Source organism: Sinocyclocheilus grahami, unplaced genomic scaffold (genome assembly GCF_001515645.1).
Source record: "Sinocyclocheilus grahami isolate Dianchi unplaced genomic scaffold, SAMN03320097.WGS_v1.1 scaffold1026.1, whole genome shotgun sequence".
Lineage (NCBI taxonomy): Eukaryota > Metazoa > Chordata > Actinopteri > Cypriniformes > Cyprinidae > Sinocyclocheilus > Sinocyclocheilus grahami.
The window spans coordinates 318,585-334,136 of record NW_015506205.1 but is presented as its reverse complement, the minus strand read 5'-3'; the positions used below and the strand labels follow the sequence as shown (position 1 = coordinate 334,136).

Below are 15,552 nucleotides of genomic sequence, written 5' to 3'. Positions count from 1 at the left end.
GAATTGGCAATATTTGAGAAAAGGGTTTAGTGGTTTCTAATTATTGGGGGGACTAGCCCCCCTCAATGTCTACGGTGGTTTTCGGGCAATATTTGAGAAAAGGGTTTAGTGGTTTCTAAATATTGGGGGGACTAGCCCCCCTCAATGTCTACAGTGGTTTTCGTCCTGATCAGACATGAAAATGTGTTGTGGCACTATCGTGCAGTAATATGACGTTAGCAAACTTGAGCGATTTTTTGCAAGCATTTCTTTGAGTAACATGACCATAAATATGAACTCCCGATTGAATGGAACATAAAACAAATGATTACTTTTCGTTAAAATCCTTATTAATGCCAAAAATGCTTACATTTGTGGGGGGGGTTTTATTCGCCCGGGCAGCCATGTTGCCACTGAAGTCGGTTTACAATGAGATAGTTCATACCCCTTCGTTTGAAGTGTGGTCCCGAAAAATCTTCGTTTGAAGGGCTATCTAGCCCTTCCCCTACCCCTACCCCTCCAACCAAAAGAAAATCGAGACACCCCTACCCCTTCACGTGAACGTGCGAAACGGAGGGGTAGGGGAAAGGGCTAAGAGGTAGAATTGGGATTGGGCCAAAGTCTCTACCCGCCCTCACTTGGCCCAGTCTCACCCCAGCATATAGACCTCTCATATCTTTAAAGTTCGTTATCCTAACTGTTGCTAAGTGTCATAATTTAATCATGCTCGGGGGCCACTGAAAATGTGCCCGCTGTGCACCGTTCCCCTGATGCCACCGGGGTGGCGTTTGCACTGATGGCTTGGGCCCCCCATCGCTGCTTGCAGCTGTATTTCAAGATTGTTCCCATCCAGGAAACACCCTATTCACATTGTTACCTTCTGCGAGGCGTTACATGGTTATTCAGGCTCGCACCTCCAGGCTTATGAACCGTTTTTATCCAAGTGCAATTAGAGAACGAAATGCATAAATTACACACAGGACTTTTTCAAACACTATGGAAATATGCAATATTTACATATGTGCAATACATACACATACAGTTTTCTTCTGTGGTGTATTGTTTAATGTATTTATAAATCTTTCTTGGAAATTTTTTTTTTTTTTAACCATGGAGTTGCAAATTGAATCTCATTGTCATTGCACAATTTGTACCAATCGATTCGTTTGAGAAAAACTGGCCGCCTCTTTTTTTTTTTTTTTTTTTTTTTTTTTTTTTTTTTTTTTTCCTTTTTTTTTTCTCCTTTTTTTTTTTTTTAAACAGTTCCATTAGGTGTCACTTGTACAACAGTCATGATTTGAGTTGTAACCCAAGCTTTTCATGTTCCCCCAGTTCGGACTCCAGAGACTCTAGAGATTCCAAAGAGTCTTCTGTTAAAGGAGACATCGAGACAGACGAGGCCACACTCATAAGAAGACAAAAACAGATAAATTATGGGAAAAACACTCTCGCATATGACGGATACATTAAAGAAGTTCCCAAGTGAGTGAGATCAAGATTATTGTTTTAAACTAAATTTATTATACTGCTATGACCTATTGTCTGTGATTAACTGTAAGATTATATAAGGCTGTAAAAGTATTTAACATTATTTTTAACCATTATTTGAGGCATATGAGACAGCCTGGTGTTCATCCAAAGACTCCAAACAAATTCAAGAAGTACAGCCGACGCTCCTGGGACCAGCAGATTAAACTGTGGCGGGTCAAACTTCACGCTTGGGATCCTCCTGCAGAAGAGGGAAGCGATGTGCAGCAGATGTAAGCTTTATGATGTCCAAATAAACTAAACCGCTATAATTTCCTAAAGGAATGATAATTTTTTTACGAATAGTTGAGCATAGTGGCAACACAATGATTAATTGTTGTTTTAAGTTTTTTTTTTTTTTTTAATGCATTTCATTGTTCGTTTAACTCCTGCTGTGATTGTAACAGAGAAGTGATTGACCTTGGTGAAATAATGGACTTTGAGTTGGATGTGGAATGTTCAGTGGATACTGAATCCAAGTGTCCAACATCCAGTGGAGTATCGCTGTCTTTGGCAGAGGTAATTTTCACAATTTACTACCCCCTTCCAAGCAAGATCAGTCTCACATGGATTTCACAATATTTGTATGGGGCATCTTAATAAATTAGAATGTTGTGGAAAAGTTGCCAAAATCACAATTAAAAGAACCAAAGACTTAAACTACTTCAGTATGTGTGCATTGAATTTATTTAATACACAAGTTTCACAATTTGAGTTGAATTACTGAAATTAACTTTTCCACGACATTCTAATTTGAGATGCACCTGTATGTTTATTTTTTAATGACTGATTTTTATGGTGACTTTTGTCAATCACATTTACCATATTATGTATTAGGCTCAAGCGGCAACCTCCCGCTCTCTCTCATGAAGCCAACAAGGAAGTGACTTAAACTGTAATTAATCAACTGGCCGCTAGAGGCTGGCTGCAAAAGGGAGTCAATCCCATAGACTCTCCATGTTAACATGTCCAACTTTACAGCAGAAAAAAACATGTTTACAGCTTGGTTAAAAAATGATTTTGGTCTATGTAGCTAATTTTGCCCTTCATGACAACTGTGAGGGGGGTGAATTGTTTTTTATAACTCATCTGTTTAAGTTATATTAAGCCTTAAAGTTCTGCATAATTAAGGACGTGGCCACTTGAGTGACAGGTGGATTGCTGCTGCTGTCACCACCGTCGAGCTAGGCGGGCATGGCTTCAGCAACCTGCTCCCGCCTCTTTGCCCATTTTCGATTATCCGGGAGTGCCGTGATGCCAAGGTGGCCCACTTTTGAGGTTCAAAAACGCTCTTCGGAAATCTACGGGTGACGTCACGGACACTACGTCCATGTTTTTATACAGTATGATTAGGCTACATTCATTTTGTGTGCACAGTTCTTGACAACTTTTAAATAAGATATATTTATTTTTATTTATTTTTAAGAACAAAGAAGGAAATTATAAGCACTAGAACAAAGTTCATTTTTCAGGTATATTTAGTTTTTAGGTCAAAATACTACAGAAATTTAAAAAAATACTGCCTCTTCACTGTATAAATTAAATATACACTGATTCATAGTAAAGCTACAAATGTTATTTTGATTCATTATTTTGTTTCAAATTTCATTGAGTAATTTTGTCTTTTGTTTGATTAACATTATTGATACAGCAGTAGGCTTGTTATGCTGCCATCCAGTTCCAATTATTGTGCTTATATTTTATTTTAACCTCCACCATGTCCTGTGCTTTTTCTCATTCATGCATGTTTCTTTGTCACACTAATTTACTCAGTAACTTAAGTACTGCGCTTTTTGCCATTTTATTTGGAAATATACTCATGAAAACTGGAGGGACTGATATTTGGTTTATTTAAGAGGTTGTTGTCCATCAACCTTGATGTTATTGAGTCACAGTGTGCCTTTTGCTAGGGCTGCTCAAAGTCTCTGTAACAAACTTTCACAATTTGAGTTTACAAAACTTAATTAAATCAAATTGCTGATGTTAAATATTACAGCATTGATTTCCAAACATTCACAGAATCACACTGCACTCCCAGGTGAGAGGTGGTCTAATGGGCTAGCGGATTAAAAATATGCAATCAGACCGTTTAAAGTCTGGGTAAAACAGGTGAAATAAGTTAGTCTTACGTGGGATGAAGACTTGCATACAAACAAGATAATGTCGAAGCATCACTGGAAAAAATCATTATTTTTGGTTGGTCTTGTACAGTACATCTATAGTGTGATCGTTGACTAGGGATGGGCATTAATACTCTGACAAATATTCCAACTAAAATGGTAATGAAATGTCATTTCAAAGTTTTTTTCCCCCACAACTTTGTCATCTTGTGTTGCAGGACTCATTTACAGGAACCCCTAAAAAGGTGATGAAAATTGAGGATACTGAAATGTCATGAGCAACTACGCTAATATCCGAGGATCTATGAGAGAACTCCTGAGCAGCTGAATTGTTTAAATACACTGTTTTCCTTACTGTTTTGAGTGTTATTGTAAAAATGCTTTCAACAGGTTCTGGTGTTTTTGTGATAGCACAGGTTTTGACAGCTTCTTAAAGAAGTTTTTTAAAAGAGGTTTTGGCAGTATAACTGAATTCAACATTGAGTTCTTTCCACTTTTTCCTTTTTTGTTTGTTGCAAAAGAAAATCTAAATGTTGTAATTGTTTAATTTTCTATTTTGGTAATCCATTTAGTGCTCAGTGGACATTCTCTTGTATTTGGAAATTTGTTGTTTTTGGTTTTAAGTGTTCTTTTCCAAAAAAAATTTTTGACTTGTTAATTTTTGTTTTATTAAGAATCTTTTGAAAATAAATATTAAACTGGAATTCTCAAATAGTTGTCTATTTAATATAGAATGCATATAATCACTGAAGAAGCCAAACTTTGAAGACCTTGGAATGAAACCAAATTAAAAGCCCACTTTTTACAATAACCTTTTGGATTCCAGTCAAATGGAGCCCTTAAATACAACAAATGCGTAAAACCTAATGTACACTACTGATTAGAGTTTGGAATCATAAGGAAATACTTATTTGGAAATTAAATTGGTACTTTTACCTTTTAATTTTACATTGAAACTCCGGTTTGTCTTCAGTGATGCAAATTACTTAATATTATTTTGTGTCCGGTTTTACAAGGTTGAAACGATGGGTTTTTTCAATTAAAATTATCACAATTTCACCATCCAGTTAGGCACATCAACCATAACTCCTTCAAAAACAGCCAGAAACCTTGAAGTTATGATTGATGATCAGCTGACTTTCTCAGACTACATTGCTAAAACTGCCCGGTCCTGCAGATTTGCTTTATTCAACATCAAGAAGATCAGGCCCTTTCTTTCGGAACAAGTTTCACAACTCCTTGTTCAAGCTCTTGTTCGGTCCAGGCTGAACTATTGCAATACTCTCTTGGCAGGTCTTCCAGCCAGTTCTATCAAACCTCTACAATTTAATTCAGAACGCAGCAGCAAGATACATTTTTAATGAGCCAAAAAGAACATGTCACACCATTTGCACTGGCTACCAATAGCTGCTCTCATAAAATTCAAGGCATTGATGTTTGCCTACAAAACCCCCACTGGCTCTGCACCCCTTTACCTAAAATCATTACTTCAGACTTATGTGCTCTCTAGAAGCTTGCGTTCTGCAAGTGAACATCGCTTTATTGTGCCATCCCAAAAAAAGCACAAAATCACTTTTACGGACTTTTAAATTAACTGTTCCCTCCTGGTGGAATGACCTGCCCAACTCAATCCCAGCAGCTGAGTTCTTAACCATCTTTAAGAATCAGCTAAAAACACATCTCTTCCATCTTTATTTGACCCTCTAACTCTAGCACTCTCTATTCTAATTCTATTCTTTAAAAAAAAACACTTGTCCCCTTTAGACTTGCACTCTATTCATTTGCTGCTTGTTTTATTTAAAAAAAAGTTTTTTTAAAATAACACTTGCTTTGTAATCTTTTTGTATTTATCTGTTTTCTTTTACTTTATTACACAATTAACAAAAGCAAAAAAGACCTCTAACACTAGCTTGCATTTCAGAAATGAGTACAACCCACCAAACATGTAATAGTTTAATACTTCATATATCCTCCATAACTTTAAGTATACAACGCTGAACCGCCTTGACATTGAATGTACAAGTTCATAACAAATTGTTACATCTATCCTGTTGAAGTCCTGGAGGAAAACTTCCTTAAATGCTTTGTCTTGTCTTGCACGCCAATCTAAAATGCGATTAAACACTGTATAAAGATGCACGCGATGTACTCGTGATGAAATAAAAACAAAGTCATTGCACGTCATAATCCCATGGGAGGCAAAAAAATATGTACATAAATTAAACAATATTATGGAGTAATAATCTTACAAATCAGCAACAGCCTAGCAAATAAAATTAAATATCACACCACCAAAAGGGCTTCTTCCTGCTCTTCTTATAAGGCACTAGAAGTTATAGACATTTTAAAAATGTATAATTTTGTTTCTCTATTTAACAACATTAACTTACAATCAGGGCCGGATTTACCTCTTATCGTGACATAGGCAAAACAATTTTGCCCCCCCCCCCTTCCTCATTAATAGGCCTATATAATATTACCACCCCAGCAAACAAAAATATTTCGTAATCAATGGAAACCGTTACAGTGTTTTCTATCGCAATAAGTGCTTGCATTCAGTCAATAAAAATCTAGTGTCTTCATTTGTTTGAGAATGGAGAAAGACCGTGCCCTTTAATATGCTCCAGCGTCGTGGCCACATAACCACTTCAGGAGTGCATTATTTCTCTAATAATTTTAACAGCCTGGTGTCACAACCACACCTCGAGATATTGTTCAGATGATTTATTTCAAGATAAACCTTCCGTTGCAAATTCCAAAGCGTAATTTTAGAGCTAATAACAGAGGCTTGGGCCATTGATATGTAGGCTAATGCAGTTATTAGAGAGAGAGAGAGCGGGGGAGAGATTAAGTGCATGTGAATACCTCTATTCACCTCTGCGTCTGTGTGTCTCTCAGTAGTGTTCAGCAGCAGCATCTACTAACAGCGAATCTTAAAGTTGATCTGCTTCAAGAACCTCCCTACTGAGAAATGCCATGTAGCTTTTCAGCTGCAAAAACTATTTTACTGATAAATTTGCGGGGCAGCGCTGATGACAAGTCTCCGCGTGTGTGTGCGAGTGCGTGTCTGTACTGTGTGTGCATCTGTGAGGGAAAAGAAAGCATGATTTCCGTACGTAATAAGGTGGAAGACATGGATTGTAATTTTTTTATCCTATTGTTTGTTATATTTATTTGCTCAATGTCTTCTGGTGTTTTGGTTCTTTTACTGTTGTAGATAGCCCATGGTATAACAAAAAATATATATCTCTTCATTGTGTTTGGGGCCCCCCCTGGACGAGCAAGCATAGGCACGTGCCTAGAATGCCTATGCATTAGGCCTATTTCACAACATGGCGACCGAGACTGGAAGTAGGGAAGCGGTACTTCCGGTCACGCCACCGCTATGATCACCATTCATAATCATAATGGACTGCGAACAGCTTGTTTTCTCCCAGTCCTTAAATTATCTGCCAAAAGTCAGAATGGCAGATGTTGTCTGTTTTGTTGACAATTTTCAGGAAGATATGAAAAGATCCAAATTGGACAAAGGCTACAAATTCTTTGAGCAATTATTTTTGGATTATCAAGGTATGTATAATGAGCCAGTTGCCATGACACTGCGTTTTTGAATTGATCACTTTTATGGTTTTATGGATGATTTTCAAAGCGGTTTAATAACTAATTTCTTGTTAACTGTGTGTGTGTGTGTGTGTGTTGGACACTTCAGTCTCAAATATTATTGCTGGGAAAGTGGTAAATAGGACCAGATGTTATAGGTCGTTAAGAAAGTGTGAGGAACCACATCAGCTTGAGATAAATACATACAGGACTTAATGTTGAATAGTACCTTTTTTGATAAAATGGTTTTCAGCGTAGCCTATTAGTTATCTCACAGTCCATAGAAATAGCAACTGAATAATTTAGTAAGGAAGCACTTTCAGCAGTTAGGATTAAAACAAAAGGGAATGGGATTCAAAATGCTTTTCTGTGCTTAATGACATTATTTATTTAAGTAGTAATAGTCATTTTAACCTCTGTGCAGTGTTCAGGGTATTTCAGGACCTCAAATGACATTTGCTTGAATAAATTTTAAAAAAGTGTTCCCTTCATCTAATTGACATGACACTTTATTACTTTTTTCACTAACTACATCTACACACACACACACACACACACAAACAGAAATTGGAATGTCTGATTGTACATTAGTGTAATAAAGTCACTCAGGATGTTCATCTAGTCAGTGTTGAAATTCCACATTATTTAAATTTTAAAGGTGTTTTCCAGTAGATGGCAAAAATCTTTCACTTTTTTTTTTCAAAAACTGAGGCAAAACAGTTTAAACAAAAAATACCATACCAACGGTATAGTAAAAACATTAAAGTGAGTGATATTAAAATTCATGATTGTTATAAAATCATATTTTACTAAACAGCCACAGTGTACACTAAATGAAGATGGTTAAATAAATATGTGAAATATACACACACACACACACACAAATTTTGCCCCCCCCCCTTCCTCATTAATAGGCCTATATAATATTACCACCCCAGCAAACAAAAATATTTCGTAATCAATGGAAACCGTTACAGTGTTTTCTATCGCAATAAGTGCTTGCATTCAGTCAATAAAAATCTAGTGTCTTCATTTGTTTGAGAATGGAGAAAGACCGTGCCCTTTAATATGCTCCAGCGTCGTGGCCACATAACCACTTCAGGAGTGCATTATTTCTCTAATAATTTTAACAGCCTGGTGTCACAACCACACCTCGAGATATTGTTCAGATGATTTATTTCAAGATAAACCTTCCGTTGCAAATTCCAAAGCGTAATTTTAGAGCTAATAACAGAGGCTTGGGCCATTGATATGCAGGCTAATGCAGTTATTAGAGAGAGAGAGAGCGGGGGAGAGATTAAGTGCATGTGAATACCTCTATTCACCTCTGCGTCTGTGTGTCTCTCAGTAGTGTTCAGCAGCAGCATCTACTAACAGCGAATCTTAAAGTTGATCTGCTTCAAGAAACTCCCTACTGAGAAATGTCATGTAGCTTTTCAGCTGCAAAAACTATTTTACTGATAAATTTGCGGGGCAGCGCTGATGACAAGTCTCCGCGTGTGTGTGCGAGTGCGTGTCTGTACTGTGTGTGCATCTGTGAGGGAAAAGAAAGCATGATTTCCGTACGTAATAAGGTGGAAGACATGGATTGTAATTTTTTTATCCTATTGTTTGTTATATTTATTTGCTCAATGTCTTCTGGTGTTTTGGTTCTTTTACTGTTGTAGATAGCCCATGGTATAACAAAAAATATATATCTCTTCATTGTGTTTGGGGCCCCCCCTGGACGAGCAAGCATAGGCACGTGCCTAGAATGCCTATGCATTAGGCCTATTTCACAACATGGCGACCGAGACTGGAAGTAGGGAAGCGGTACTTCCGGTCACGCCACCGCTATGATCACCATTCATAATCATAATGGACTGCGAACAGCTTGTTTTCTCCCAGTCCTTAAATTATCTGCCAAAAGTCAGAATGGCAGATGTTGTCTGTTTTGTTGACAATTTTCAGGAAGATATGAAAAGATCCAAATTGGACAAAGGCTACAAATTCTTTGAGCAATTATTTTTGGATTATCAAGGTATGTATAATGAGCCAGTTGCCATGACACTGCGTTTTTGAATTGATCACTTTTATGGTTTTATGGATGATTTTCAAAGCGGTTTAATAACTAATTTCTTGTTAACTGTGTGTGTGTGTGTGTTGGACACTTCAGTCTCAAATATTATTGCTGGGAAAGTGGTAAATAGGACCAGATGTTATAGGTCGTTAAGAAAGTGTGAGGAACCACATCAGCTTGAGATAAATACATACAGGACTTAATGTTGAATAGTACCTTTTTTGATAAAATGGTTTTCAGCGTAGCCTATTAGTTATCTCACAGTCCATAGAAATAGCAACTGAATAATTTAGTAAGGAAGCACTTTCAGCAGTTAGGATTAAAACAAAAGGGAATGGGATTCAAAATGCTTTTCTGTGCTTAATGACATTATTTATTTAAGTAGTAATAGTCATTTTAACCTCTGTGCAGTGTTCAGGGTATTTCAGGACCTCAAATGACATTTGCTTGAATAAATTTTAAAAAAGTGTTCCCTTCATCTAATTGACATGACACTTTATTACTTTTTTCACTAACTACATCTACACACACACACACACACACACAAACAGAAATTGGAATGTCTGATTGTACATTAGTGTAATAAAGTCACTCAGGATGTTCATCTAGTCAGTGTTGAAATTCCACATTATTTAAATTTTAAAGGTGTTTTCCAGTAGATGGCAAAAATCTTTCACTTTTTTTTTTCAAAAACTGAGGCAAAACAGTTTAAACAAAAAATACCATACCAACGGTATAGTAAAAACATTAAAGTGAGTGATATTAAAATTCATGATTGTTATAAAATCATATTTTACTAAACAGCCACAGTGTACACTAAATGAAGATGGTTAAATAAATATGTGAAATATACACACACACACACACACACACACATTTATATATATATGTCTTTCTATCACTTTCTTCAGATCACACTAGAAGCCAACACCCCACCTCAAGTGGGAGCATGTACATAAAAAGAAGTATACATAAACATATAAATACATATACATATACATAAAAGAAGTTTGTGCAACCATCTGGTTGCATTATTTTACCAGACAGCACATTTTAGTACAATTGGAACCAAAAATGTTCAAGCTGCCCTTCCATGCACAAGCAAACAGCAGGCCTGGCATAGGCCCCGAACCCAGGTAAAAATAAATAAATAAATAAAGACACAAACCTCATTCTATTGCTTTACTGGCTTAGCTTGGTGTGATCTGGTGACAAATACAAGGAGTGACTTTAATGTAGAGAGGGTATGGAGAGATGATGAGCTGATCAAAGAGATCAAGGCTAAAGTTGATAAATTCTACTCCAGATATTAGCTGATCTGGTGCATTGAATATAAATTAACCTCATTGAGGAACTCAATTCGAGAGTTAATTAAGTGATTGATGGTTGTTCAGGTCTAGGCAATTGCACATATTGCTGTAAACTTGGGATTTCACATTTTCATTCTCTTAAACTCATTCTTTCCTCACTTTCTCTCTTCCTGCAACTTGTATGAATGTGTGAGTGCGTGTGTTTATGTGTTAGATTAGTTTATATTGTCTTAGATTTATCCAATAAAGTCTTATTCATATTGAAAAGAGAAGTATCTTGTGTTTTGTGCTTACAAGTTAATGTCTTAAACTGCTGATCTTGTTACTGTGCTAATTAATAGTGTTTTCACTATATTTTGGATTTTAATATCTATTGCAGAGTTGATGTTATACAGTTCGTTCAATGAATCGATGGCCGACTCAGTGATCAGCCGTAAAACAGTGATTCTGTCCAAATTCCCTATTAAAGCATAAATTATTCCCTTTGAGCTAAATTGACCTGTTTCCCTTATATACAGGTGCATCTCAATAAATTAGAATGTCGTGGAAAAGTTCATTTATTTCAGTAATTCAACTCAAATTGTGAAACTCGTGTATTAAATTCTATGCACGCAGACTGAAGTAGTTTAAGTCTTTGGTTCTTTTAATTGGGATGATTTTGGCTCACATTTCACAAAAACCCACCACAACTTATCTCAACAAATTAGAATACTTCATAAGACCAATAAAAAAAAACATTTTTAGTGAATTGTTGGCCTTCTGGAAAGTATGTTCATTTACTGTACATGTACTCAATACTTGGTTGGGCCTCCTTTTGCATGAATTACTGCATCAGTGCGGCGTGGCATGGAGACAATCAGCCTGTGGCACTGCTGAGGTGGTATGGAAGCCCAGGTTGCTTTGATAGCGGCCTTCAGGTCATCTGCATTGTTGGGTCTGGTGTCTCTCATCTTCCTCTTGACAATACCCCATAGATTCTCTATGGGGTTCAGGTCAGGCGAGTTTGCAGGCCAATCAAGCACAGTAACACCATGGTCATTGAACCAGCTTTTGGTGCTTTTGGCAGTGTGGGCAGGTGCCAAGTCCTGCTGGAAAATCAAATTAGCATCTCCATAAAGCTTGTCAGCAGAAGGAAGCATGAAGTGCTCTAAAAAATTTTTGGTAGATGGCTGCGTTGACTGTGGACTTCAGAAAACACCAAAGACTTAAACTACTTCAGTCTGTGTGCACTGAATTGATTTAATACACGAGTTTCACAATTTGAGTTGAATTACTGAAATAAATGAACTTTTCCACGACATTCTAATTTATTGAGATACACCTGTATATTGGTGGAGAATGCGGGCAGTTTAATCTAAATTGTGAGCATAAACTAAGTTATTTAATCTTTTCTATTGCTGCGGATGAAAGATGAGAAGCTTGAGTCGAGACAGTGTGTGACGTAAGCAGCGTGCGGCCGCTTGAATGAATGAATGCAGAGAAGGCTGTAACTCGAGTCCGCCTCTCCATTGTTAAACTGCAGTAAGTGAACTTAAAGGAGACATATTACGCCCCTTTTTACAATATGTTATATAAGTCTCTGGTGTCCCCAGAATGTGTCTGTGATGTTTTAGCTAAAAAATACTGCACAGATCATTTATTATATCATTTTGAAAATGCCTATTTTGAGTGGAAGCAGAAACACACAGTTTTTTTGTGTCTGTCTCTTTAAATGCAAATGAGCTACTGCTCCCCGCCCCCTTTTCCAGAATAGAGCTGCGCCATTTCTAATTATCATGTTTATCGCGCTGAAATCATGCGTTTTAAACCATATGAGTTTAAACTTATGATATATGGCTTTCTGAGAGCACACATCCGAAACACAAGGACAGAAAGCGGCTGTCACCGCATGTGAGTACTAAACTAAGTTTTCATTCACACACAAGTTTACGTTAAAAACACACACGAGTTACAAAAACAGTCGGTTATGACTGTGAAGGTAAACTGCTTGGAAATAAATTGCATGTTTATTTTAGATCTGTGTGGCAGCAGCAATATACAGTAAATAAATCAACAAATCCACTGCTCTGTTGTCTCCTCTGAGGCTGGGACTCTAAACAGTGTTCTGTGCTCGTCTGTGCAGCCAAAGACAGAACAGTTAGCATGTTTTGCTCAAACTTTCGCCATGGCATTAGAACCGGTACACCGTTGTCACTTGCGAAATCAAATGAAGGTGCCATGGGTGTAAACTTACAGATTAAGGGGCGGTAATATTATAATGAGATCCCTTTGCCACGTCACCAAGGGAGTAAAATCAGACGTGCTCGTTTTCTCAGACGCTTGCAGAAAAAGGCTTACCAAAACAAAGTTACTGGGTTAATCTTTTTCACGTTTCCTTGGTTGGTAGATGCGCCAGGAACCTGATTATAGCACTTAAAACCTGGAAATGTCAGATTTTCATGATATGTCACCTTTAAAGTTAACATCTGAGATTGTACAATAAGGTCGAAATTGAGCTTGTTCCTCAATTTTCTGTAATGCCTTGTTTTTAGCTTAATTGATGTCATTGCGTGTTCCAGTGTCATTCAATAGCTGTACACTCCCAACCAGGGAATCTCAGTCATCGTTAACTGAACGGAGCTAAACTGCAGTAGTTAAAAGGAAAATAAATTGGTGGATAAAGAATTGAGCATGTTCCTCAATCTATTTATCAAAGCCTTATTATTCATAGCTTGATTGCCAGTGCGTGTTCCATTGCCAAATCAAATGCTATTCGACTCCCTGGGTTAAACATTCGGGAATAATGCTTGCCTGTTTGTGTTAGTTCACTAAGTGAATTTAACCTTGCTTAACTGCGTGTGTTCAAGAGTGATTTGAAGGGGAGTGTTTTAAAAGCTCGATCAAGTAAATTTTAACTTTGTACCAACAGCGAAAAAAACCCCCGTTGTGTTTGTGTGTCCAGAGAAACTGGCACAGAGATTTCAGATCCATCTTTGTCCTGATCTGTCATTGTCATTTAGGGCTGCACGATAAATCGAAATGGAATCGAGATGGAATAATGCTTGCCTGTTTGTGTTAGTTCACTAAGTGAATTTAACCTTGCTTAACTGCGTGTGTCCAAGAGTGATTTGAAGGGGAGTGTTTTAAAAGCTTGATCAAGTAAATTTTAACTTTGTACCAACAGCGAAAAAAACCCCCGTTGTGTTTGTGTGTCCAGAGAAACTGGCACAGAGATTTCAGATCCATCTTTGTCCGATCTGTCATTGTCATTTAGGGCTGCACGATAAATCGAAATGGAATCGAGATCGCGATTCGACAGAAGCTGCAATTGTCATGTGTATCTTTCAGTGAAGCACGGTTCTGTGTTCAGCAGTAAATCTCCATCCAAAGGCCAGAGGGTGCTCTCGCACTGACACTCCAAATACGCCTTGCAGAAGAAACCCAGAAAATGCCTATCGCTGCAGCTGAATAAACAGAAGATTCAACTGTTTTCATTGATTCAACGTGACTAATAAACGTGACTAATAAACACACGACTATGGTTTATCCGAGTTCTTATTATTATAATTTTCATTAAAATAAAGTATATTTATAATGCAATGCCTTTATCACTGCTTAAATACTATGAAATATATTGCGTGCCTTATTCTGTGTATAAAGCCACATCATCTCACAGAAGGATTTATTTCAAACACTCGACTGACGTTATGAAGGGAATTTGGAGTAAAAATTTTATTAAATGTGGTATTTTCACATGCTTTCAGATGGAGCAGCATTTACTTCACAGAGCCGTAGTTCACTGAGAAGCTATGCAAACAGCTGTCATTATCGCGAAAGATTTCTTCGATTTCATAATCGCGCAATAAATTGCCTGCGATTTTTTTGCGTAACTTATCAGTGAACTATGGCTGTGTAGTAAATTCTGCTCCATCTGAAAGCATGTGATGATGATTTCCTGCTGATTACAGAACCGGCATTACTATCAGAATGCACATGACAATCGCATTAGATTAATCATGCAGCCCTACTGTCATTAATATCTTTTAATGCCAGGGGCCTCAGGGATAGTGTCAAACGTAAAGCTCTTTTTTTGTTTGCTAAAAAAAAACAAATCAGATATCTGTTTTCTTCAGGAATGTCATTCAACTATTGATGATTACAAATGGTGGAAATCTCAGTGGGGTAATGATATTTGGAGCTCACATGGCACCGAACACAAAAATTTTGAGAAACAAATTTGGTGGGAATGTATTAGGGTCAGAATCAGATAGCTTGGGTCATTTTCATTTATTAGTGATTTCACTTAACCAACAATCTGTGATTATTGGAAATATATATGGGTACAATAATTCTTTGGATAATGAATTTGTTTTGGCAAATTAGATGGGAAGCTTACATATTGGGTTTAATAAATTTCCTAATGCATTTTTCATTCTAGGAGGAGATTTTAATGTGTCAATTAATAATTATTTGGACAGATATCCTCCAAAAAGAACAGCTTGTTCTAGTCATGCACTATTAGACCTAATAGATAAGTTTGAATTGGTGGACATTTGGAGAGAGAGATTCCCTAACAATTTAGAGTTTACTTGGGCCAATAAAAGTGGATCAATTCAAGACAATCTCGTATTGATTATTGGCTCATATCAAAATGTCAAATTTTGATCTGAATGTCGGCATTCAATGTACCCCATTGACCGACCACAAAACTATCTTTATTAATACCCCTTTAATGGCAGATTATGTAAAAGGCCAATGCAGAGCTTCATTGTGGAAACTTAACAGTTCACTGTTAGAATTACCAGATGTAAAGGATCAAATTAAAGAATTAATTGCTAGATATTGGAAAACAGCCACAATTCAAAATTATTTTAGTACCAATTGGAAGCTTCTTGAGTTTGAGATAGGTGTTTATTTAAGAAAAGTTGGAACACTTTTAGCCAAAAAACGAAGGGTTCTTGAAGACAGCCTAATCATG

The 15,552-nt window shown here is 36.9% G+C and overlaps 1 protein-coding gene across 1 annotated transcript in view; it reads left to right on the top strand.

The window, feature by feature from the left end:
- Nucleotides 1–4,114, top strand: part of LOC107565777 (histone RNA hairpin-binding protein-like) — a 25,762-nt gene extending 21,648 nt beyond the window's left edge. Inside the window, exons 5-8 of the mRNA XM_016251052.1 lie at nt 1,312–1,461; nt 1,590–1,739; nt 1,914–2,025; nt 3,845–4,114. Of these exons, the coding sequence (XP_016106538.1) occupies nt 1,312–1,461; nt 1,590–1,739; nt 1,914–2,025; nt 3,845–3,904 (472 nt within the window). The 3' untranslated portion in view covers nt 3,905–4,114. The remainder of the gene's footprint in view (nt 1–1,311; nt 1,462–1,589; nt 1,740–1,913; nt 2,026–3,844) is intronic.
- Nucleotides 4,115–15,552: the final 11,438 nt, after the last annotated feature.